This window comes from Fistularia commersonii, chromosome 16 (assembly GCF_037954325.1).
Source record: "Fistularia commersonii isolate RoL2024-O1a breed Wild chromosome 16, RoL_Fcom_v1.0, whole genome shotgun sequence".
Taxonomy (NCBI): domain Eukaryota; kingdom Metazoa; phylum Chordata; class Actinopteri; order Syngnathiformes; family Fistulariidae; genus Fistularia; species Fistularia commersonii.
Genome location: NC_141299.1, coordinates 12,587,715 through 12,614,674, shown reverse-complemented (window position 1 = coordinate 12,614,674; position 26,960 = coordinate 12,587,715). Strand labels below are relative to the sequence as shown.

General features: G+C 39.0%; 1 protein-coding gene across 3 annotated transcripts in view; it reads right to left on the bottom strand.

Annotated features, from left to right (window-relative positions):
• pex5la (peroxisomal biogenesis factor 5-like a) overlaps positions 1 to 25,455 on the bottom strand; it is a 77,878-nt gene extending 52,423 nt beyond the window's left edge. For all 3 annotated transcript variants that reach the window (XM_086161645.1, XM_086161646.1, XM_086161647.1), the window contains exon 1: positions 24,987 to 25,455. In XM_086161645.1, the coding sequence (XP_086017771.1) occupies positions 24,987 to 25,007 (21 nt within the window). In that variant the 5' untranslated portion in view covers positions 25,008 to 25,455. The remainder of the gene's footprint in view (positions 1 to 24,986) is intronic.
• Positions 25,456 to 26,960: the final 1,505 nt, after the last annotated feature.

The following is a 26,960-nucleotide window of genomic DNA, read 5'->3' as shown; positions in this document are numbered from 1 at the left end:
CACACTCAGGTGCAATTATAAGGACAACATTTCCAACAAGAATATAAAAGCTCTGACCTCGGTGTAGTCTAAATGTACCTGCTTCGCGCAACCTCTTATTAACATCCCCCAAACTGATTTGTCAGTTTCCGCAGTAGCCCTTTCAGAGCTGAACCCGGGGTTGTTCATCTCACAACAGCAAAAGTGGAGGCCATGGTTAGAAAGAAAGAGGCTGAAATTGTTGTCCTGTATTCCCTGGCTTTGCTGCTGAAATGCTGCTCAATTGTTTTTCTGTTTGTTTTTTTTTGTTTCGGTTTGTTTGTTGGTATACCAGTCCCTGGTTCAGTCCTGAATTTAATGAAAATAGTCAGAAAGGTTAAAGGGCAAATCTGCTCAAACCAAACAAACACTTGTAATGGTTGGGTGCATATAATATACAGTATGTTTCTTTTTATCTACTTCTTTATTTTGTAAATGTTGCTGCTGCTTGATGGTCAGAGACCATTTATGCCACCAAAAGCAGTGCACTGTTTTTGTGTTTGCAACAACCACAGGGGGGGGATAGATAGGGCGGAAAAGAGAGTAAGATTTACCCATGAAAATGCTTTGATTTATGATGCTAAAGCACTGTTGTCAAAATATGTCTGTGAAATGTTTTTTTTTGGAAATATTTTCACATATAATGGACTTTCCACTGACAACAGTTCATTCAAAGGCAAAAACATCACAAGTACAGGAAAACTAAAAATGTTTTTTTACAATTATTTTCATCAAGTATAACCATTTGTTGAGATTAATCTATTTAATTGGAATTTTAATGTTTTTTTGGTTACCTTTGATATGGAAATTGAAGTCATAGCAATTGATGAATGAAATAATACAATGTATTCCTATAAAAGACAAGTCACCCCAGAGGGGTTAATGTCTAAGATTGTGAAATTAAAAACCAATAGGTAAATTTAGCCAAAATTTTGCAATAATGCATCCATTCCACATGTCCTTCCACCATATTTCAGAAATATCTTTCTGAGAGTTGTCCTTGGTGATATGAACAAATATAAAGGCATCAGCTGGTCAGCAGGTAACAGAGGCTCACCCTGAGGCTGAAGCCTGCTTCCTCTCTACTTCAAACATCTGCCCTTGAGTATCTCTCCATATCTTGGCAGCTATAAGGAATCTCCAGGTTCCAGTTACCAGTTTCCTCTTTCCCCCCATTACCTGCCCATTAAGAAAATCCTTCGGACTGGAAGGACACCAAGGCTGTCTTGCAGAGACAGCCCAAGTCATTACTTACACTGTAGCTGTGGTGCGACTTGCAACTTGGCCTGCAGCTGCTAATGATGAGGGATGGCAGTAAAAAGAGGAGGATCCCCTCTGTGCTTTGAGCAGGCGGGTACAGTAACCTGATTACTAGTGGCTGCTTGGAAAATGGCATTAGATTCTTGCTCTTGTCTCTCACTTCAAGCCTCCTGCTGTCCTAGTTCCAAGAGCCTGCACCATGTGTTTTTTTTCTGCAGATGAGGTTATCATTGTGCTTTGTAAGCAGCAGTGGGGCCTCATTGCTGCTAGCCAGCTGCTTGCATCTTGGTGCTTTGATTGCAAAACATGGCTTTCAGGCTCCGTCGTACGGAACAGTTCAGCCCACCATGACGCTTCTGATTTAATCATCCTCTAACATTAAAGGATGCAGATCCAGCTTCCTTTCAATTACATGACTGAGACATTCGTCAGTATCGTACGCCACTGGGTTTGGTGAATGAGAAATGGGCAGTCACTGCCATAAAACTTACCAGCGCTTACTACAAAACTTTCAAAACTTAGAGCTGATCACAAGGCATCCTTTTAATGATTACTTAAATTAGATGATTTTCTTTTATCATTTTGACACTTGTCTTCAATGCAACCTAATCATAGAGTATATAAATCAATCAATATATATCATACATTTTATATACATGTATATGTACTGTATGTGCAGTATGTGTACATTTTTGAAAAAGACTAAAAGCTGTTTGAAATGATGTCCATCGATTTTTAAACTGAGCCTTCCAATAGATGGATATCTTTTACCATAAATGATGAAACAGCAATTTTCATGTGTGTGTATCTTGTGTAAATTTATACTAAACACAGCATATCTCTCTAGAAAGTCACTCATAAAATAAATGGCATAAAACTAAACATTGGCTTGTGTACATATTGCCATGATATATTAGGGGTGCCTTTGTTGACTTCAGTGTCCCTGTGGTGTGACATAACACACAAACACACACACACACACACACACACAGACTAATCAGTATACCCAAGCAAAAGCTCATGAGGCCTTTATTACCTTGGATGACTTTGGCCAATTAAAACCTTTGAAAACAGCATCAGCGGGACAAATAATTTTTCTAATTCTCATTTTTCAAGGCTGAGACATTACAAACAAGCACCAGATCGTTGTGTGGTTTGTAGTTCTCAAGGGCCGGGGCCAGATTCATGACGAATATGAGCGAACAAACAAAGGGAAGACTGGAGTCAAGTGTTGCATTGGCAAATGGTGTCACTGTACAATCCTAGGTCAAGTGCAGGTCCCGAAATGATGTTCTGCTTCCCCGTCCTGATTAATACGGTGTCATACAGCCTCTTTAAATCCTTGATACACAACACCCCTTCCTCACTGTCAACCAGCCTGCCTCCTGCTCACTAGTCCTTCGCTGGAATGGATCAAGTTCCTGCTGCGCAAACGAGAAAGGCTGCCAGTAATGGCTTATTGTTTGAGAATCCTCACCCATGCTGTGAGAGGAAATGAATGCTCTGAAGATGCACCCATTTACATAATGCAAAAAAAGACTTGGGGATATGACAGTTTCAGTCAAGTAAATGGTTGTTAATGGGGAACGGGCTCAACCATGGGTACATTTATTTGTTCAGAAAAGGAGGGTATGTGATCAGGGCAATTTGTGCCTTTGTGCCTCAATTTTAGGTAGAAATCCTAAAATATTGATCTAATTTTTTGGGAACAACCCCTTGAAAAAAGCAATAAATCTTTTATTTTCTAAACTTCTTCTGTTTCTTCCAAAAACCCAACTTGAAACATGATAATGCAAAAACTCATTGATGAATAGTTTATTCTATCTTACTTTTTTCTGAATAAAATATAACATAGCTCATGTTATTCAACTATACAACAACAAAGTGTTGTTGTGTAAACTCATTTTGACAGTTTAGCAGTTCATAGTGTCATAGTTACGTTCAGCATACAGCTCAGTATTCACTCCCACAACTCAGTGAAATAATTTTTTCACAATGTGCCACTTGTAAAAATGGGCATCTACCATGGCGATGGCATTCTATTAATATTCTAATAATAAATACATCGAAATATCCCAAAATGAATGGAGAGCTTGATTCTGAAAGCCATTTGTCTGAACAATATTATCTGAATCAGCGCCGACTTTGGCTGCTACTGTTATCACAAAAACTGAGCCATGGAGCTGTTTGTACTTTATGTGCACAGACAGGTCCAAGTGATTAAGAAAACATTTTAAAAAGCAATTTGGTAAACCTCAGAACAGACCGCCAGCCTTCACTGTCTCTTTCTTTACTTTAAATTCAGTCCATTCCTTTCTCTGTAACACTCCTGCTGTTTACCCACGGACACACACAAACACACACACACACACGAACACACACAGGAGCTGTCGTTAATGAATTACAAAAACAGCTACATTCATCCAAGAGAGGGAAAAAAAAAAGATTTTTAACTTCAAGAGACTGATAGATCCCATAAACAAAGCTTCTTTTTAAAGCTTTATATTTTAGCAACTCGAACAGTAATATGGTCTGGAAAGGATCAGATTAATAGACATCTGCAAAATTCTTCTTGGCCGGTTTGAAATGAAATGGATGAATAAAATATGAAGTTATCTGTGTATCACTTTGCCATTAGGAGAATAACCGTCTGTCAGGATAGAAAGTCGAAGGAGAATTAATTTATAAAAGTTTTGAGAGGAAATATATGATGCAGACAGAATGTAAAGGCACAGTCAGGGGATACAGCCTTTTAAAATCTAATTGTGCACTTAGCAATTCGTATTCAGCTGTTTTAAAAGCATTTACTGGATGAGTGGGTGTGTCCTGTCAATGCTGCTTACTCAGCTGCGTGAAAGAATCTGTTCAAAAATAAAGTAAAATGGCCAGTAATAACATAAAATAGCCAGTTAACAAAGGCTACATTGCCTTATAATAATCACTCTCTTTAATCCAGCGTTGTTTATATATGAATTAAACCATTAGTTAAGTTTATTATTAAGGATGGTGTGTTAAGTTTTTATTACGAATTTTTTAATGTGACCATACTAGGATAACTTGTGAGTGCTCTTAATGGTTATTGTCATTAGTGCATTGCCTCAATGGTGAGGTAGTCCATTGTCTACCCTTTCCTTTCTCCCTTTATTGGTATTTTAGGCTCTAAAAATGGGATTATACACAATTTCTGATACAGCATAATCGAACATCAATACTTATTTTCATCTCATCCTCCAATGAGTGTATCAATGTCATATTCAGTAAATTTCACTGCCGCGTATAATAACTTCTGCTGCAAGTAGTTATAGCATGATGGTGACTGTGGAGGAGTGCGTCAAAATTCATAGCAGAAGACTTGAACTTTGCCTTCAATCTTAATATTGAAAAAGATAATAAAAATTCACACATTTTTTTTAATTCATTCTCAATTCTAAAAAATAAATACTGTATTTGTCTGCCATTTTCCTCTAGCCTGGCCTCAGGACTTAGGACAAACAAACAACCCAAAAAGAAAAGAAAAACTGCTGGTACATTCTCTGGGGAACAAGATGGAATGAGATGAGGACTTATTTTAGACACTGCACCTGCAAGTCATCTTTCCAGTGAGAAGCAGTGCAGTCAAGCGTCTCACAGCTATATTGTGATCATCATATTGTAACGAACCAAATCTATCAAACCATGTATGACCCACAAGGAGGACGCCTTACATGTGAGCTGCCAGCTGTTACAGATGGTTCTCTATTATGAAAAAAAAAAAAAAAAACTTACATAGGGCAAGGTTCTCATCCCTTTCACGATGAACCTGTGTGTGTGTGTGTGTGTGTGTGTGTGTGTGCATATGTGCAGATTAATGGTGTTGCACCTCTGTGTTACACAAAAACTGTAACAAAGGCAGAAAGACACTCCTACAGGCAGCTCATTACCCTTGCCAATGCAAGGAGGGTGACGTTTGGCTATACATCACTGACAAACCCACTAGGAAATAAATCACCGTGGCTCTTTTGTTTTTTGGGAGTTTTTGTTAAAATGTGAAAGGGATGCGTCATGGTTAAGTCTCATTTCAAATTAATTTTATATTAAGCAGTAATCTTTCTTGTAATGTGTCAGTGAATCAGATGATAATGGGTCAGTGGGGCCATTTATTTCCACTAGTGGAGGTATAAAAATAGTTTCACTTCTTCTTCTTTGGCTGGATTTTGTCCCTGAGACTTTTATCTGGAGAAGACTGATGTCCCGATAAGAGTGTGAAGCCAAAAAGACAAAAACAGATTTCAAGCATACCGCATCTTTTCATGCTAAGTTGCCGTTTTGATGCAGATTGCAGTTTTATTGCCAGTTATCGCTAATTCTCTGGACACTGTCTCGCTGGATTTCTATTTGCCTCCATCTTGGCAGGATTTAAAGCAGATTTGGATGTGTCTTTTTTGTCTTTCCCTTTAGACCTTTCTCTTTGATAAGCTCCCATTTAAAAATAAACAGCAACCAGTCACTCTGGCAAACCACAATAGCATTTCTAAAATGTCAGTCAGTTATCACATACTTGCCCATTAACATTAGTGGTAATTAGGCAGATTTGCTTATGGAATTTACACCGTGTGCACAATTATTCAGCACATGGTTACTTTGACCATATCATTTTATCCATAATTTTCAACTCCAAGCTGTATAACCTTGAATGCTTATTGGATTTAATGCATATCAGGTGATGTGTATTTGTGTAATGAGGGAGGGTGTGGCCTAAGGAAATCAACACCCTATATCAAGGTGTGCATAATTGTTAGGCAGATTTTTCTCCTCAAGAAAAAATGGGCCAAAAAAAGCGATTTAACTGACACTGAAAAGAAAACAATTGTGAAAAGTCTTTCAGAGGGATGCAGCCCTCTTGAAATATCTAAGATATTGTGGGGTGATCGCAGAACAATCAAATGTTTTGTTGAAAATAGGCAACAGGGTTGCAAGAAAAGACCCAAATGAACCTCCAAAGATTTGAGAAGAATCAATCATGAAACGACCAGGAACCCATTATCCTCCAGTGCCGCTATATTCCACAACTGCAACCTACCGGGAGTGTCAAGAAGTACGAGGTGTTCATTTCTCAGGGACATGGCCAAGGTAAGAAAGGCTGAAACCCTACCAACGCTGAACAAGACTCATAAGTTGAAATGTCAAGGATGGGCAAACAAATATCTGAAGACAGATTTTTCAAAGGTTTTGAGGACTGAAGATAGTGACTCTTAACAGACCAGATGGGTGAGCCGTGGTTTGATCATTAACAGACACAGAGCTCCGCTTAAACACAAATGCTGTGGAGGTGAGGGTACTGGTATGGGCAGGTATTATTAAAGATGTGCTAGTTGGACCTTTTCGGGTTGAATGGACTCAAAAGCAACTCTTAGACCTACTGCTACTTTTTAGAGGACACTTTCTTCAAGCAGGGGAACAGAAATGTTTGCATCTTTCGAGAAGACTGATTTTTATGCAATACAGCGCTTCATCATATACATCAAAATACTCCTCTGTGTGGCTGGCCACTAAAGGCCTTAAAGATGTAAAAACTAGTGACATTGCCCCTGACTTCACCACACTTAAACCCTGTTGAGAACTTTTGGGCTTAAGCAAAACATTTACAGTGAAGGTAAACAGTACATTTCTCTGAACAGTGTCTGAGAGGCTGTGGTTGCGATTGCACAAAAAGTTGTTTCTGACCAGATCAAGAAACTGCCTGCGTGAATGGAAAGCTTATGACTGTTGAAAAGAAGAATGGCTATATTGGTCACTGAGGGTTTTCTTTTTACTTCAACAATGTTTATTTGTAAATTGCATTTATTTTCACTTTACAGGTGAAAATAAACAATAGAGGAAAATCTTTGTTCATTTAGTTGCATAATCCTGCACACGAATAGTTGCCTAATAATGGTGTACATATAGATATTCTCTTAAGAAAGCCAAAACTTCACTTTACTATTTAAATGCTAAAGTTTGAGGGTTTAACATTTTGGCTTGACCAAGAGCACTGTAGTTGTACAGTAACAAAATTAATCCTCAAAAAATACAACTTGCCTAATAATTGTGCATGCAGTGTATAGTAGCCTTCAATACCAGTGTAAGAGGACAAGCATTTTTATTTTCACTCTGATAGCCTTCATGGATAAATGCATGAGTTCACTTGGGAATCTTTAATTATTAAGTGCCTGCATAAATCATATTGCATTGAGAAGCATGTTTTCTGAATGAAAAGCTATTCAGAGGCTATGTTGTAGCGATTCCTCAGTACGCTGATGCAAAGGCTGGGACTGTGCCCAACCATCAGTCAGGAGTTCTAAGATTTCACTCAGAGTTCCAGGGGACTGACATATAAAACCCAAATAATTCTGTTTGAACACAGAAAACCCAAAGAGCATATACATTCTGCAGATTTGTAGACATGAAACTTGAATATTATTCTGATGGCTCTTGCCATGGCTCACAAGCCCAATGAATTTTGTTTTTAAATGTTCCATTCATTCATCTTGCATCATCGCTGTCACTGGGATGTATTTTTGGGCAACGTCTTTCTTTATATTCCCCCATCCAAAAATCATTGGGGTATTTAATAAAAAAAGTCAAATTCTGCAAATGAATCTAATATTTCTGTATAAATTCAATCATTAAAATGTAATCAACCATGACAATGCTAATGAGCATTAGTGTTAAAATGGCTTTTAATAGAGCACTGAAAATTGTCTTAATCTGTCTAAGTCAGCCTGCTCCCTCGTTACAGTAATTCAAAGAAGATAATGTGCCAAATTTGTTTGGAAATACAGATGATTCTCTCAAGTTTAGGTGACGCTTCAGTTAATTGGGGAACAGGAGTAGAAGCAATTCTCAGAAAACCTTAAAATATCAAATAAAGGTATTTCACTACATTGGTCTAGTCTATTGACAAATGCAGCCTCTGTAGCTTTGGTACTCAAAGTGTCAGCAAGCATCTTGTTTGTTAAGCATTGCAAGATGTTGCGGTATAGTTGATCACCTGGCGAGTGCCATTGTGCATTGGACGACGATACACCATATGTGGAACTGAGAGAATATAACGTTGATAAAGTTTTCAAGCTGTCACGAGCTATTACATAATGAAGGTGGACTGAAGTGAACAAACAAGCAAAACAACAGTCACACACACCTGGTTGCTACCCTGTGAACTGATTGCTTTGAAACACAGCTTTTTGATGAGTGCACTGACAAGAGTTCATTCTTCACTCAAGAAAAATCAGATTTCAAGACCACCGACACAAAATGATTTTAAAAACAATCTGGCCAATAGACTCAGCTTTTGTTCTCACAGGATTGAGTATATAGAGTTTATATCTGGTTTGACTTAAGTTGTATGTTGTATACAGTGTTTATTTGTGTTAGGAGGGTGGGTCAAGCTAAATTTTGCATAATTTGTGCAGTTTTAGTGGATTTTTTTTTCTAGGCTCTCTAAAAGCCAGGTGTAGTTTTTGGCCTTGATAGTGAAACCATTTTCTTTTAAGCATTTCATTTATTTCAGAAAGTGCATGAAAGTTGATGCCCCTTCACAGTTTCTCCAGTTACTTGGTTTGTACTTGCAGACGCTGCAGTTTGTAGAAAAAAGGCAATATCTGATTGTACATTTTAGACAGTTTAGCTCCGAATGTGGGAGAGGTTAAGCCACTTCTCTGCAAAATTTCGTTTGTCCTCCCGATGTATCACATTCTAAAAGTGTTTGAGTCAGAACTGTTTTGTAAATAAGTGGAGCCATTAGCCTCAACTCAGACAAGTCTATTCTTAATGCTCAGGGATTATAATTGATCAAGCATATATCAATAACATAACTTCAATATTACGCTGTGTATGACCTAGAACAACAGATACATTTCAATTGCTATATGAAATAAAAGTACAAAAACTTCCTATGAAATTGGATTCATGGTTGTGATAAGGGGGCGACTGTGGCTAAAATGAGCGTTGGCGTTCTTGCAATTGGAAGGTTGGCAGTTCAATCCCTGCCTCCTCCTCCTTGCAAATCCTTGGGCAAGATGCTAAAGCTTGCAAGGCAGCTCTGTCACCATTCGGTGTGTGTTGGAATGGGTGACTGTGCTTTGAAATGCAATGAAGGCACTATATTGTATAAGTAGACAATTTAATAAGAACGATTGGAATAATATTAAACCAATGCCACATGGACATCCAGTTTTATGCTATTTTCCAGACATGCATATTAACAGCAAGAGTTGACGTTTTAAAACTACTAGTCTCTGTATGAAAATTGCAATTGCACTGACACTTCAGGCCCCTGTTGTTTTTGGAATGGAATTGTGTGTATTTTTCAGGATGTGATATCTGACTGATTTTGTGCTGCATATCAAGGAGAGAACTCGTAACCAATCAGTCCAAAGAGATGTCTGCATTTGTAAAGGTTAAAATTGAGCAGAATGATTTTCTAATATTCGGTCACTGAAAAGGCAGCAGGGGTTATTTGGAATGAGGGACTGATTGTGCAATTTCACCACTGAGCACAAGTCATCATGCTGAGGAGCCATCAGAGAGCAACTTCTTCACTGGTTGTCCAGAATGGGTTGATGGTGTGCATGTGTGGATGTTGTCAGTGCTCTTCATACAACATTTGATGTGAGAAGCACTGCTGATTACTCAAGGAGCTGTGAGGCACACAATCACGGCACATAGCTTATTTTGTTAACATCTCGTTCCATCTAACTGATTGCAGAGTTTCCATTTCCACTCTGTCTTTTTTTTGAAAGCAAACTTTTGAAGCAAACTCACGTGGCACGGTTTGTAATGTAATAATGAGCATGCTGCGAAGAAGCGACCGTCTCCTCACTGATCATCCGTCATATATTTTCTCTTACAGTCCATGTTATGGGAGTTTAAGATAATAGCATATAGGAGGCTGCCAACGGTGCTATGAAAACAGCAGCCGTTCTATCGGTCTTCAAAGAATGATGGCTATGGTACAGAGCATATGATTTACATAAAAAAGGATAATGCTGTATTCGAAACTGGGCACGGTTGGTGGAAATGGAAGCGGCTTCTTCATTTATTTATTATGTGCAGATCTTTCAGGATACCTCGGAGTTGCTAATGAGGACTTTCCATTCAGAGCGGCTTGCCATGCAGAATATGATTATGCAATGTGTGTTTGTGTGTGTTTTTTTTTTTTTTTTTTTATTTGATCGGTGGCTTGAACTCTGGGTCTTTTCAAGAAATGTCAAGTGGTGAGTTCCTTCAAACAAAATGTTCAATACCAATTTAAAAGAAGTGTCCAAATCCAACTATAATTATACTCAAATGTAACTTTCTTAATATATTTGGGATCAGGACTGGATGTTGACTTTAGCTCTGGAAAATTATCTGTGGGTTTAATTTTTCCAAGATCCTTTATGGCCAATGGAATATACAGTATATTAATTACAAGGGTATAGATTTTGAAATTCACTTTTACCAGCTATGTCACAACATTCTACTCCTTATAGATTTCTTTGAACTACCTTTACACTGATAGGCTTATCAGGCTGAGAGGAAGGATTGTTTTTCTCAAACATTCAAATTCTGTATTGCTTTTCTGTCTGTCAAAGTAGTTGCTGATCAGGTAAAAATACACAAATTGCAGGCTAATTTTAAAAGAGGGAAAATATACAAAACCTTGCTCAAGATACGTGGCTTGACAGACCCGGGGAGCTAAATGAAAAGGACTGAAACAGAAGGTCACCCAATTATATTGTAAATATTATTACCTCTATCTATACTGGTGCATAGATAGAGGTTGACAAGCACAGTGACCCAAGTGCAGAAAACAAGGCGGATCCCCTCTCGAGGGCCGGCGGCACTTTTGGGCTGTGACTAAGGGGGCACTGGAGACTTGACTTGCGACCACATATTTGGCTGAGGGGGCCACTCACGTATGCGTGTACTCAGGCTTGAAGGACTGCTCAGAAACCTTGGTGGGACTCGGAACTGTACCACTGTTTCCTTGCTAAGAACTTGGAGCCACTTTGACCCGGCGTCAAACTTAAGCAATAACGCTACACAATGCATGCACATATGAGGGCAGGATAGAAGTTAACCGGTGAGAAACGCTCGGGGCAGGCGGTGCTGACAAGTTGCAGTTGAACTATGTGCTATGTGCTAGGAAAACAGCCAAAGAGGAGGAAAACCCTATTCAAGCTTGGAAGTAAAGTAGAACAAGATACACAAGGCACGGTCATTAGAAGACGGGAGTCAAGAAAACACAAAAGGTGAATAATCTCAGAGGTACGCTATTGACAGAAAATACAAAATAAGACCAGAAATATGCTGTGATAGACAACAGTAAAGATGATAAAGTAAGAAAATGCATTCATAGTTAAACAAGACAATGACCAACCCTGTTAAAAATCGATAATCAAGTTTCATTTTTCCGTCCAACGAATGCTAACCTGTTCTCTTGGAAAAAGTTTCCTTTTTGGTGCCAACTCCAGCTGAACTTAATCGAACATCTATTTGAAACAAAATCAACAGTAAGCATTTAAGTAAGCATTTAATATCCCCCAAAACGCCTTGTAAAATTCAACTGGCAATATTTCCGGGACTACAGCAGCGTAGTAAGTACTGTGATGTATGGTGGCGTTCTGCAGAGGTGTTACATCACAGCTTTTCCCTGCAGTGCAGAGTGCTGTATATTTTCTATATCCCCTGTCTCAAAATCATATCTTTTTTTCTTTTCTATGCTTTACTGCTGCCCCAAACCCGAAGTGAAATATTTCATTCTCGTAAAATCGCTGAAACATAGTCTGAATTGAAAGGTACTTTTATGAAACTTTTTCTTTTAAACAAGACTGTATGGGTACATCTTTTGAGAGAGAAAATGTCTGGATTCAGTTTAAATACACAAGAAAACAATTTGTTACAACTTTGCTGTAGTCCCCTAAAAATAGACAAAAACCAAGAGTCATTTTCCTTTCCATAAAAATTTAAATACGCATTCTGACCAATGTGTTGCCGTGCTTTTTTGAGATCCGCATGTCATAGCGAACGACTGTCCTTCACTTTCAATTACAGTTATTTTTTTCACAGCACAATTGTTAAGGCTGACCTTTTCTTTGGCACTTTTGGTACATGATGGCTGCAGGATAGGCTTTAATTGATGTGATAGTGCTGTTGGAAGAGGTGGGGGAATGGAGTAGATGGAGAATTGATGAAAGGAGCAAGGCAGTGCACTTGGGAGGCTTAGTTCAAGGTTGAGAATGGCTCTTCAGGATTTCTGATGGCAGTGAGGGAATGGGGAGACAGTTGCATCTCCTCTGTTTCTTACCCAGGGGCAACATTATAGGCTGATATGATTTATTTTTGTCTTCAATGGTAAAATTAAGTTCTGAGTGTGTGTGTGTGTGTGTGTGTGTGTGTGTGTGTGGGGGGGGGGCTATTAAGGAGATTATCATCCAACTTAAGACCACTTTGGAAGAATATCACACGTGTACATACAAATGTATGACACTTTTCTTATGACTTAGGAAATGGTGCCAAACTTGAGTGCTCGAGTGGTTAAAGTAGAGCAGCGGGGCTACTCATCTCAACCACTTATGTCTTATGTAATGTAACAAGATGAAACTTTTCTTTTTTTTTTATGAGGAAACTTGTATTAAACTTGGATAAATTAAGTTTGGATTCTTTGTGTTCATAAAAAATGTATATGGTTCAGAAATACCGCTGTCAAGCAGAGGTTATACAAAGATGAGTCATGGAGGAGAATACAGCAGACCAAACTAAAAGAGTGCTTGTTTTAAACCATTTCTTCCTTAAACACAATTCCATATTGTCACATCTTACATAAAATGCAGCTCCATATATGAATTCCTTATTTACCTTGACTTACTTACATGAAGTAGCCTGCATTGAATAGATGTACTTTCTGCAGAAGCCTCACTCAAAATAACAATGAAACAGAGCAGAGATGTGTATGAACTAACTCTAAGGTCCACTTTTGCTATGTTGCCCCCAATTCCATATGTGAGTTAAAAGAAGTCAAAAAGTAAAATACCTGTTAAATATAAAGCAATATTTGCAGCACTAAGGAAGTAATATTACCATTTTTCCATGTGAACAAGCTTGAATAATAAGTTGTACGTGGGAGCTCAGGGCCCACATAACTATGAATACACACCCACAACCTTCTGGCTACATTTTCAATCTAATGATGCATCTTGATGCTTTAAAATGTGTTTCACATCTGTGTTACATTTTATGCATTAACAATCAAAGAGGGCATCCCAGCATCGTACACAATGATGCAAGTGACAAAGAAGGGGCGATAGTTATTCTGGGAATCTCAAAGATCATATTATAGCCCTGTTTCTTCATATAGCAAAGAGAAATCTTACAAGTTATTGGCTTGAATGAGAGAGTGTGATCGCAAGAACCAAGAGCTTCCAGGTCAGTCTGGTTTTCAGGTTAGAACTTAGCGCAGTTCCAGAAGTTGTCTTTTTTTTTTTTAAATACGTTGACATTTTGAATTCATTGTCTACAAACTAGTGTTTCATATTTCTCTCTGTGGCTAAATAGAGGGGAAATAATGTAGGAATTGTGGTTTCAGATAACATAACAAAGAAAAAAAATGTTCTTTAAACATCAGATAAAGTTCCCTATTTGATTTATATGCCATCCTTATCTATGCCCATGAGCTTTGGGTGATGACTGAAGCAAGGGAAAAGTCTGTTTTGACCCTAAGTGACCTGGCTGGCTCTCAACCCCTGAAGGAATCAGTCTTATAAGGTGAGGTTTAGGTTGAATCAGTCCCACTAAATTCTAGCCACTCACCGATTCTGTTGAATGTTTATGTGTTTACACTGGTAAACGCGTTACTTTCAATTTAAGTCCATCGCTCCATCCATTATCTACCGCTTATCCTACTTATGGTTTGCGGGGGATGCAGGAGCCTATTTCAAGTCTAAAGCTTTTAACCCCGTCTCTAAACAAATTTCTAGATTGTTGGAGAAGAATATCCTGTATTACTGAAACGGCAATGCCGCGTTGTGACTTAATTTACTCATGACTAGGTTTTTGAAATATGAGATCTTGCGGTACTGCACAAACAACCTCTACATACTGTACAGCTTTAGCATAAACATCCAACTTACTTTCAACAAAAGAGGGTGACACAATACAGTATCATATGCATAAAGATAAAGAGTCCAGAATAGTAACATACTCTGTTATCTATATTATTTGACAGAGACACTCATGTTGCTGGTGTCACAGATATGCAGACACCTCCACAATCATGGCTATGGTCCGTGATAATTATGTTGAGATATTGAAGGCATGGCGGGGAAAATACAGTAAAAAAGTAAAAACCAGAAGTGAATTTCTAAATTAAGTTTTCATTTATTTTGAGGGGCGACAAGGTGGCGCAGTGGTTTGCACTTCAGCTTCACAGCATGAAGGACCCCGGCTCGATTCCGACGAGGGGACCTTTCTATGTAGTGTTTGCATGTTTTCCCCGTGTCTGCATGGGCTCCCTCTGGGTTCTCTGGTTTCCTCTCACATTCCAAAAACATGAAGAAGGGTAATTGGAAAAAATTGGGAAAATTGCCCCAAATGAGTGAGGGAATGCTGTCTGTCTGTATATGGGGTGCTGCGATTGACTGGCGACCAGTCCAGGGTGTACCCCACCTCTCACCTGATGACACCCGATGGCAGCTGGGATAAGGGGTAGAAGATGGATTTATTTCGAGTTCTCTGGTTATGGGTTATATGGCAAGTTTTTATATTTTACTTGGTTGCAACTGCTTATACGTGTCGCAATAATCCACTCACGGTGGTCAAGAGGCTCAAGCAAGACCTACAGGTTTTTTGCATCACGTTAAAATGGGGAAGATCTTTGATCCCAGATGCCAGTGGGACTGATCACCCTGACTACAAGACAGGGTAAAAACTTGAGGGTAGCTTTATTTTCAACTGGTTTCCTAAAATCAACCACTTTAAGTGTCCCAACAGCAGACCAGAATGCTCACAAAATCACTGTGAACAAAAGATAATTTTGATAGATATATTTAAATGTAAATTCAAACTAAAAAAACATTGCCTGGGGGCAATTTAAAACCATCATACTCGTCATACTATGTCTTTTCTAAAATGTAAAATTGATGGAGCAGTGACTTTCATAAAGATGACAGTTGATGTCATCACATGATGACATGTTGATGTCTCAGTGACTCAGTGAGCTCGGCCTCCTATAATCGCAGATGGCTGAGTCAGCTTTCAGCCCGAAGTAGAATTGCATGAAACGATTACGATTTTCAAATATGGTCTGAAAAAGACACATAATTCATGTGAGTCAATGTCATTTTCTAGGCAACATTGGACATTTTCCCAAATAAGCCTTTTTAAATTACTGAGGGTAAAACAAAGAAACAGACTTGCATTTTATCTCTTAACTTTATATACAGTGCTGGTGAAGCTGAAGAGCTCCACGCTCCCATCGAGAAAACAACTCTGGAAAGTAATCATGTCTTTGTGTCTCTCTCTTTCAAATATACTAACTGCGATTGCAAACAAGCAATTCCATATGTTCCGCTATGAGTTAGAACAGCACATTATTGAGGCTGGACACTGCAGTGGACAGTAATATGCTCTTTGTTGCATTGGTGAGGTATAATTGAGATGATTTATTCATTCATATATATATATATATAATTTCAAAAAGGGCTGCAGTCTATCCCAGCTGTCATTGGACAAAAAGCCAGGGTAGACTCAGGATACCTCTAAGAACAATTTATGACCCACTGCAAATTCTTGGATACTGAAACAAAGAAGCTGAAGCTACTGAAAAGGAGCTACAGAACCAGAGGAACTCCAAACTGAGCATGTACAGAGTGTGCAAACTCCATAAAGAAAGGTCCCTAGCTTGCCACTGGAATCCAACCAGCAACTGTCTTGTTAGGAGGCATGAGGACGTGCTGACCTCCAGCTGTGTCGTTCTATTTTGCATAATATTAATATCAAAAAAATACATGAAAAGCCAAACGAGAGACAATATTTCATATATATTTTGCCCATTTAGAAAATGAAAGAATTTTGATTTAAAATTGATATCAAGGTGTAGTGTATTATTTATTCTTGGTATGTGTGCATGGACACAAGGGGAGCAAGGTCTTTGACCTCTTCATTGGCCCATCCACTGCTGCACTGCCTCTGTCATATGGGAAACATGAATCACACATCTATGTCTGGACTCATTATCCATTACCTGCGGGGAGAGTCCGGCATGCTTTTGGCCATATACACATCATCGTCCACATCCACAAATGACAGGCAGGTATGGCATGCTCATGTTGATGTTTCTGAGAGACTATAAGCACACACACATTTACCCTTGATCTCTATGGTCCACTAATATGCCCATCTCTTCACTTCATTTAGAATTCATTACACATAATCTGTATATCAAACTATATTCATATGAATGCAAGGCACCTCTGTATAATTTGATATACTCACAACTTAGAAACATAGAGCATATACTCATGCATTTTGTGATCAATAGGAAATTGGTATGATTCAATCTCCCACAGAAGTGCTTTTTAAAGCTTTGGCCCCTCTTGGCCAACATAACCTATTCCTCGATGCTATGGCTGGAAAAGAGCTGAAAAATGGCATTATCAAACCATGTTTGGTACATCTCAATATTATACTTGAACAGAAATAGAGGTAAACTGTTAATGTTAAAAACAATTGGGGTTCTCTGGTCAAGTCAGTATCACTGTTGTTGATTTTAATTGGCTGCTTAAGCGCAGAGGAGGGAAGAAGAATACAAAACTCAAAGAATAGAATAGAGTAGAGATGGCGCGGTGGTTAGCTTTGGCCTCACAGAAAGAAGGACCCTGGTTAGATTCCAACAAGGGGACCTTTTTGTGTGGAGTCTACATGCCCTCTCCGTATCTGCATGGGTTACCTCCGGGTTCTCGGGTTCCCTTGCCCAGTCAGTGCAAAAAAAAAAAAAAAGCAAATTAATTGGAAAAATTGCCCCGAATTAGTGAATGAATGTTGTCTGTCTGTATATGTGGTCCTGCGATTGACTGGCGACCAGTCCAGGGTGTACCCCGCCTCTCGCTTGACACCTGGGATTTGGCCCCAGCATCCCCTGCGAGCTGGAGTACAGGATAAGAAGTGGCAGATGATGGTTGGATGGAAAATAGAATGAGCCTTAAATTAAATCACCATGATACGATGTTCACACTGCCACTGAAGACATCGACTACATACCCATCTTTATGGCATTGGTTTTATTTAATTCAATGTATTTTTTCATAGACACGGTGACAGTCAATTATTTATTAATTAAATTACTTGTTTTTCCAGCACAAGCACCTTTTGTTTTCCACTCATGTATCCATTACTTTAGGGTCTGCTGTCATGTTTGCTGCTCGCAGTTCAAATACCTTCTGACTTCTAACAACAGCTGCGAATGCATCTTTGACAATTTTGTTGAATTGCCACATTTTGCAGCTATTTGTGAAGAGGCACTATTCTGCAGACTTTATTCTTCATTGATTATTTGACACAAGACCATCCAAAGTTTCAAGTGAGACCTGGAGAGGAAACTGATTGGTTCTTTTTTTTTTATGACAAACTTTTAATGGAAATCGAAGCATTTTCATCGCCACTGCAAACACCTTGCTGTTTCATAGTGAGGATACAACTACGGGTCTCTGAGTACAGAAATTGTCATCAGTATCAAACATGAGAGGGGTGTAGCTGGTGATACGTTTTTGCACGCTAACTACAGCGATAATATTCAGACCCTGTTTTGTGCAGAGCATTCTGCAATTATCCGACAATAACACCAGACAGAGAATGCTACTGGGCTTCCAGAGGATGAAAAGAAAGTTACTAGGTTCAAATCGTGAGTCTGGAAGTTAAGAGATGGCAAGTCAAAAATAATGGGTATCTCTCTGCAAGCACGAAAACAGATTTTCTTGGTGAAACACTGGTGAAAAAGAACAACGTTTCATGTCTATGAGCTCCCTCTTTCATGTAGCAAAAGCCCCTGTATAAAACTCACCTCCATCGTGGGAGTCTGCTCGCATCACCTCCCTCTCCTTTATTTATTGCAGCTTCCCTTTCTTAAGACGGTGAAAGATATTGATAAATACAGTAGAAACAATGGGAGTCTCTGAGGTTGTGGTTATGAATGAGCTCTGGAAAAAGACGACTCAGATATTTGTATTACGACCAAATGATGAATCTTGATTTCTAGATACTTTTTCCTATAAAAAATATTTCAATCCAGAAATCAAATTATACCTTATGTCTGCTCACCGCATTACAATATCTTTGATTGGAACAAAAAGGAAAACAGTATGTATGACCAGACTGCTTTTTAGAACTTATACAAAGTACAGTTGAGGCTGATGAGGTGAAACGGTTAATTTTGACAGAAAATCATATTCATTATCACAGTCTGGAACAGACCTCCAAACATTCCATTCATAACCTCTAAAAAGTCCCTCTGGACTGAAGAAGAGGGCCATGATAACTATCCAAGCTTCAAGATTCTGCTGAATAGGACCACATTTATTTAGTCTTCCTGATAATATGACTGGATTTTCCATTTGTGTATAACTGTGTGATGGCTGGACAAGACAACCATGGTATTCCTTCTATTCTTTGGATTATAGTGCAAAATATTTGGCATATATGCTTAAATATGTACAATATACAAAGGAGGTGTGCTTCATTTTGTCCCTGGTCTGCACAGTGGGAGAAAACCTTTGTTATACACTATCTGTAAGAGTGATGTGCGTGTTTGTTTATTAGCAACTCTCATCCATGATTGTCCATATATCCCCGAAGGATCATACATGCTTGCTCAACTTCGGCAGCAAGACGCTTGGTTTCTAGAGCAAATTAATTCCCAGTTGGAGAATGACTGTTATGAATGGTTTAGCAAGAGAGATGGATAGGTTACCCATTCTTCTGCATGGCCCTCTGCTCCAAGTAGCAAAGATGCTGGGGCTTGCCCTACTTTTGTGGAAGAAAAAATGTGGCTTTGTACAGTAGCTCAGGGGACTCTGTGTGAGGCTGGCAGGGCTGCTGTGTTAACAGACTTGGAGCAGAACAAAACCCAAAGGAAATCTACCGATAGAGAGAATTAGATAGAGGTGTAACTTTGGGTTCTACACATTGATTATATCAAGTCTCAGTGTATCAAGACATATAATCCTTGTTTGGGGAAGAGAAGCTGTGATAACGTTAGGTTCACGTATGTGCATCTTAGTTTTAGGACCGATAGTGCCTTGACTTTCAGTCTTTGGGGCAAAATTCTACATGACTCTGAGTCAGACTTACTGGCGAACACTGCTTTTCTTGTAAACCACAACTGACTACTAGTGTCTCGTGGAACACAAGGCTGATACTAAAGTTCATCTCTCAAATAAATGTCATTGTACTGTGAAGCAAAGTGCAGAAGTTTTACTACAACTGCTGCGCTATCTGGTGTTGTCCTTGTATTCACAATATGGCTCATTTTAGTTGTTTTCAAAAGAATACAGTTGCTTTTTTGGAAAAATCTTCAAATACTTTCTGTTGAAGGGCTTTTGAAAAATATGCATACATTATTGTTTCTAAATTTAAAACTTATTAGGAGTGAAAAAGCCATAGTCATATCAATCTGTTCAAAAAATGGCCTCTGATGGCAGACTGACATTTTCTCCTTCATGAACAAGTAATTTATCTCAGTGAAGATTCATTTCAGCGTGAATAAATGGGATTATACAAGAGATCTCAGTTGAAATTGTTAGAAACAGTTAGAATACATTTAATGTCATGGGTTTCAACAAAATTTGGTGCTTTTTTTTTTTCAAAGTGGAGCATCCATCCATCCATACATACATACATACAATATAAAGGCAACCGTAAAAGCAACATTGTGTGGTACTATTATGAAGAATGGAGGTCACTAAATAACTGCTGTCATTTAATTCATGACCCTCATACTAATGATTGGAAATTCAAAATTTTGGAGATGAGTTCATTTTGATAGCATGCTGATTTAACCTTCAGCAGGCAGAATGAAGAGGTGGTTGACAGAGTGAGATGAGCTTTGCATTATTTAGGGGGCGGCGTGGCACGGGAGGTAGAGCGATTGTCTTTGGAACCGACCATTCCTGGTACAATTCCTGACTCCTCATAGTGTGTTGAAGTGTTGTTGAGCAAGACATTGAACTCCTAGCTGCTCCCCTGGCGCTGACGGATAGCAGCCAACTGCTCATGGTTCATCCATGATGGGTTAATGCAGAGAACGAATTTCCCCATGAGGGATTAATAAATCATTATAATTTCTTTTGCCAAATATGCTCACTAGTCTTGGCTTCTTTGATGAGTCTTCGCACAATATTTTTCTTGGATACAGAGTCACCGTTGAGCAGGAAATTAAGAAAGTTTGATTTGAAACTTGTTCTGTCAGTATGTTCGACATAGAAGGCACCTGGTGAACTTTTTTTTATCCACATGCTGAAGAGTTGGCACCAGGGAAAATGGCCAAGTGTAAGGATGCTAGTGGCTCCGACAGAGGCCAAATCTTGATGTCAAGGTCTCATAAAGTGTCCCTGGTCTGCAGCAGTCAGTATTAACCAAAAGCAATCCAATGTATGAAAGGGAAATCAGGGTCATGGGTAGCCATGGAGCATTGGTGCAGGTGGGGAATGAAACTTGGTTTGTTTGAATGATTCCAAAAGAAGATTTTATAATGCTGAATTGCTAAAAATATTGATGCTGGTTTCACAACATAAAGTGCACTGCGGTTTCTTGTATGTGGACCTGCGTGGCTCCGAACAGGTCAGACCACCCATGCTGACCACTAGCCACCATGGAATGAGCCCACAGAACGGAAGATGACGGAGCCCAAATCTGTTGCATCATTTTTTAATTATTTTTTTTACATCATGTGGATGGCCACGTGCATCTGACTTACCCGAGGAACACATTGCATCTTCTTTTTTTGCAAGTTTTCAAAAGTTGTTGGAAGCTAAACTGAAGTTATCGCAAAGGAAGACGAACACATTTGCTTCTGTCACGCATAACAATAATCTGTAATCTGAGTGTCAGCCAATACCCTTTTTCTTGTCTGGTCTCCTGTGTGTAATAATCATTTGCTGTGAAATATATATATATATATATATATCTTCCCTTCCTGCACTGCACTGTGTGACAGGCTTTTTTTCCATGTAGTTTCCTCAAAACCAAAATCCAGAGATTTGTACACTTCCTTAGACACATCCACGTTTTTTGATCTGGTAAGGATGAAGACATCTTTATCCCTTTTTTTCACCACCTGGCCAGTGGTGTACTGAATGCCTCCAATAAGTCCACAATATCATCTTTATTCAACAGGATACCACCTGGTTAAATTCATTACCCAAGCCCCTGAAGGGGAAAAGTCTATCAAATCCATTAAAATGGAGACCCATTTAACAAAATCAAAGAAATTCAACTATAATACTCTATGAATGTGCACCCTGGGCTCCTTTCCCATGCTTAAAGATGACCACTTCCAAAAGCTTGAGACAAATCTTTGTGCTTGTCTAAAACATAAGTCAACTATCAAGAGCTAAATTATTTTCTAAGAGCTTAAATAGACCTTTAGATGTGTTTTAACAACTAGTTGTCCAATATGTCATCAGTTTCCCATTTCAGACCTGTTTTTTTTTTTTATGTTTTCTTGACTGCCTGATCATTGCTAGAGCTTTAACCTTATGATTGGATTTCTAAAACAAGTTAATGATACTTTATTGATCCCCACTGGTGAAATTTGGGAAGTAGCTGCTCATTGAATGTGAAACAGTACTCTGGTAACATTAAACTGTCAGGCCACATTTTATTTTTCTCTTTCAAGGTGTCCAAATTATGTTTGTACTGACAAGATTTTGTTTTTTTTTTAGCTATTGCATCTGGAGCGGGACAATATAGACTGTATTAGCTGATATACCAAACTGTAAAAACAGAGCATCAGGAAAAGTGTCTGAAGTCTTAGGAATTTCCATTTACTTCTGATCAACACTAACATCCATCCAAGACTTTTCCTCAGGGGGTTTAAATATGATAATCAAATTATGCAATAATTCCGTGCTTAGCAGAGCAAATATGCAAGGCCTTCGAACATCTTTTTCATTAATGCAGTCTCCCTGGTAATTGCTCCACTTATTGCATTCACTGTAAATATGAGAAATGAAAAAGGGAAACCACCAGTAAAAGTGGGCTGCATTTCAGAACATCAAAATGGGATGAAAGGGCTATATGGATGAATATTTGAAGACATTAAAAAAGACCATTTCAAATAAAATAGATTGTGCATCTGGGCACATACACAGAAGTTATTGTGTTTGAGTGTGTTGGCGTGTATGCGTATGCACACGCATGTGAGTGTGTTTGTTTATTTTTGCACTTTTCCGACACTATTTGAGATCTCTTTGCTTCCAACTTCAGATATGTGCAAAACCGTTTGCAGAATCAATATCTGTCAGTTGAAAACGCAATCATTTGGACCTTAATAGCTCAAGAAATACAGCCCACTCTGCCATTACACATGCAATATGTGCTAATGCTTAATGTCAGTATATAATTTATTGCCAACTAAAGGCATGGTCACACAAATTGAGGACACAAGGCCAGCATAAAACTTGTGTCCGGCAGCTCTGCTTGGCCATAGTCACGACATCGGCCTAAGTCTTCACAGATTTGCCGTCACTTGGAAAACCCAGCTCAGGCCAGGATGTTTTATCCCACAGATATTGTATGCAAATTGTGTGCAGAGCCACAGAAACTATGAAAACACATTAATGTGTTCATAAGATATCTGACACCAAAAGGATTATACTGCTACATTTACCCAGACATAGTGAGTCATTCAGGAGGATTAGAGGGTCAAAAAATGAAATTACCGTGGAAAGTAAATCTTATCTCATTCCAAAAGCCCGCTGCCTCTGAGACGCAACACCATAAGCTGAAAGATCTATCTGACTGACAGCCATGTAATAAAGCAAGACTTACAAGTGTATCTACAACCAGAAAGGAAATCTGATAACTCTAATTACAAACTGACTGATGCAGCATCACTATATTGAAATTGTCATGTTACAAATTGAAAAAAAAGCCTGAAATATTCAGACTAAATGAGTGATCTATATAAGCCGCGTTCATGTTCTGTTTACCAATGCTCTAAATAAACACACAACAAAGCAAAGACAGAACCTTCACACTCAGTTTGGATTATTCCATATCCTTTCCCCAAATATCCAATCATGATTCAGTTCTTTTTATCTGATACCAACTTTGCTAAATCATTATAACTTCTGATTAATTACATATTTCTAATTTGTTGGAGCAAGAAAGGAATACTTGTTTGGAAGTTTAAGGATTTTTGTATATTTGTCCATTGTTGACAAGTGGTAACATTGACATGCTGTTGCAACCCCTCTTAAAGGCAAGACTTCCAAGGTAGTAATTCTAGTCTCCATCTGATACCACTCCCGCTCCATTCACATATTACGGAGATCTTATTTCATAAGCTCACAAAACACTCACTTGACTCCAAGGACAAAGTATTGCCATGGTAAATGCATCTGATGAGCACACTAGCGTCATGACAAAGATCAGTTACTGACAGGTAGAGCGTCTGCTTCGCTTTCATGGTACTGAATTTGCTGGCAAAATCCCCTCTATATGATGGTGGAAAGAGAGGATCTTCTTTCTGATTTGATGCAAACAAGGCACGGTATAATGATTGCATGCATTTGACGAGAAACATATAATGTGTCGGATCATTGAGTTGTGAAATGAATCATGGGAGACTATGATTGAACAGAAATACATGTGTGAAGCGTTTGATTATATGTCCATCACTCAATAGTCTAGAATTTTCATTGACCCCTTATAAATGCCACCGTGAAGAATCAGACAAGAACTGCTGACTACCTTTCATGCATTTTCAATGAATACTGCAGCTTGAGTAATACATCATGAAATATTAAATGTTGGTCTTTAATGCCCCTGAATACTGACTCAGAGTGGTCTTTTATTACATAATAAACTGTCTGGGGGATGAAGTTTCTCTGTCAAACAACTATATTAAACTAAAACGTGCTTGTTAAACAGAAAGTGTGGAATTCACCGCTTGGTATAGATACCTTTTTTTTGTTTGTTTGTTTAAGGATGGGGGCTGGCATGAGTTTATTACATTCAGGTGATCATGTGTGGCTCTACCGTGCATTGGAAAATGCAAGGAGCCTCCTTAATCATAACAGCTTCATGTTGGAGTTGAGCTGGGCATGCTCAGTATGGAGCAGCGATTATTACATCGTAATGAAAATTGACGTCAGATTGCATGACGTCACACGATGCATGGTTAGAAACTAATGCCCCCCCCCCTCTTAGGTGCCCCACTTTAACTGCCATAGGCTCGCCGTCTGTTTACCTTGGATACGCCGCTGCACGTGTGATGCACAGTGCTCTCATTTCCGCCTCGGTGATGTGAACACTTTTGGAAACATTGGACTCTGCATGCAATGTCAGTGGAGACACATGTATTCGCCGACCCCCCCCCCCCCCCCCCCCCCCCCCCCCACTGGTATGACGTTTCATGGTCGTGAGTATTTTTCACCCATTAAAAAAGCCAAAAAAAAAAAAAGAAAAGAAAAACACAGAGGATGCTCTCCTACCTGTAAATGACCCTGGTACATATTGAGCACACAGTCGGCAGCGGACCTTCCCGTCAGCGGATTTGCAGACTTCTTCCAGACTTGCCGGGCGGAAAGTCAAAAACAAAAAATGTTGCCACTGCAAACGAAGATGACGGAGATTCCGTATTGTTCCGTATTTGTTTTTTGTTTTTTTTTCCTTCTCTTCCTTTTCTGTCTTTGGCTCAGAGGTGCGGGCGAGTAGACGGCGGGAGCTGTCCTCTCCTCAGGTGCTGAACCCGACACTTGCCGATGATCCAGGATTCCACCCCCCCTCCCTGCGCTGTGGGCACGGAGGAGTGCGGCGCCGGACCTCGCAGGTTCCTCAGTGCGTATACACACCGTTTGCCGAGACTTGCAGACATGCAGTCCTTTAAAGGAGAGAAAAAAAAAAGTACCTCTCTTCAAGTCTTCATCCTTGCTGTTCTGCCCACTTCCTTCTCTCACAATGTCTCTGCACTCTCCTCTCTCGGATGGTGGAAATGTTCGGCCGCCCCTCAGGAATCACTCTCTTATAAAGCGCTCCTCTTCCCTGTTTGTCAACTACTCCCTCTAACCCAGCCCTCTGGTGCCTCCTCCAGTGCTGACGTGCTCCACAAGGAGGCACACAGAGTGAATATTCAATAAAATACCTACATGCATATTCTTGGCATATACGGGAAATGTCTGCACATTTTAACTGAAAATGCATTCCTGCAGCTGTACCTGCCTGCTGGCCAATGTCTGCTGCTCTCTCTCTCTCTCTCTCACACACACACACGCACACGCACACGCACACACACACACATAGACAAGCATGTTGTGCTTATTATACTGCAGCATATGGTGTAAAATGCTGCACATGGCATATTATAGGACAAATTAATAAATAAAAACTAATTGTAGCCTGTGTTCCCAGCTGTCTAATTATGGTGGAAGAAAAATTAGATAAGATAAGATAAAATAAAATACAAGAGACTTTATTTATCCCGCAGTGGATAAATTAATTTGTAACAACAGCATTTTTTTAACCATGTAATACAGGATATAAAAAGAAGAAAAAGAAAATATAAAATAGGAATGCCTTGTGCAGGACAGTGGCTGTAGTCCTTGGGAATATGTACATTATATTCATGTAAGTATTGCATGGAAGAGGCTGGTTGGAAAAAAAAAAACAATGAATGAAGTGATGAAATTAGGGATGGAGGTTGTGGAGCAGTGCAAAAAAGAGCATTTTGGGATGTTTGTGACCAGCATCGGTACCAAGCTCCATGCAAGAGAAGCCGTATAGCCCAAAATTTCCAAGTCGTATGGTTTTGGTGTTTACGTGTAAGCAAACCACAACATATATTGCAGCGGATTTCTCAAGTACAGCCTGCAAATTTAATCTCCACATCATGAATATTTCAGTATAAAAACAACAAATGAGTTAGATGAGGATCTTCTGTACTTCCTGGCTGTCAACATGGAGGAAAACTCATCTTTCAAAACTGAAGTATAAATATTTCATGCGAGAGGAGATGACACTGTGTGTTTACAGAAAGACACACTAAGGAAGAGTTTTACTGTGTAACCAAGGACTTTGTGTATAGGTGACAAAAAGGATGGACTTTGAATGATATGGATTTTTAAACATAAATCTGGCGCACCTTAATCAACTAATTACAGGTTCATATTAGAAGATAATGTTACAGCCTGTCATTATCAGACTTCAAGCAGGCAGCTCTCAATAGTAAGAAGCCTTTTGGTGTTTTCCCTTTTTTCCCTGTAGGCGGTAGTTTATTTTTCACAGCTCCAACAATTGCAGGGTCAATAAATTGACAATTACGAAAAGCCAGCACCTGCAAATCAGAATGTGTCACCTCTGTGAAAGGCATGTGGTCTGTCCAGGATGCAAACTGCATAAACTGTTGCATTCAAATGTTATCATTATCACTTATTGCTATTCCCTTAAAGAGGTATATGTAGATATATATG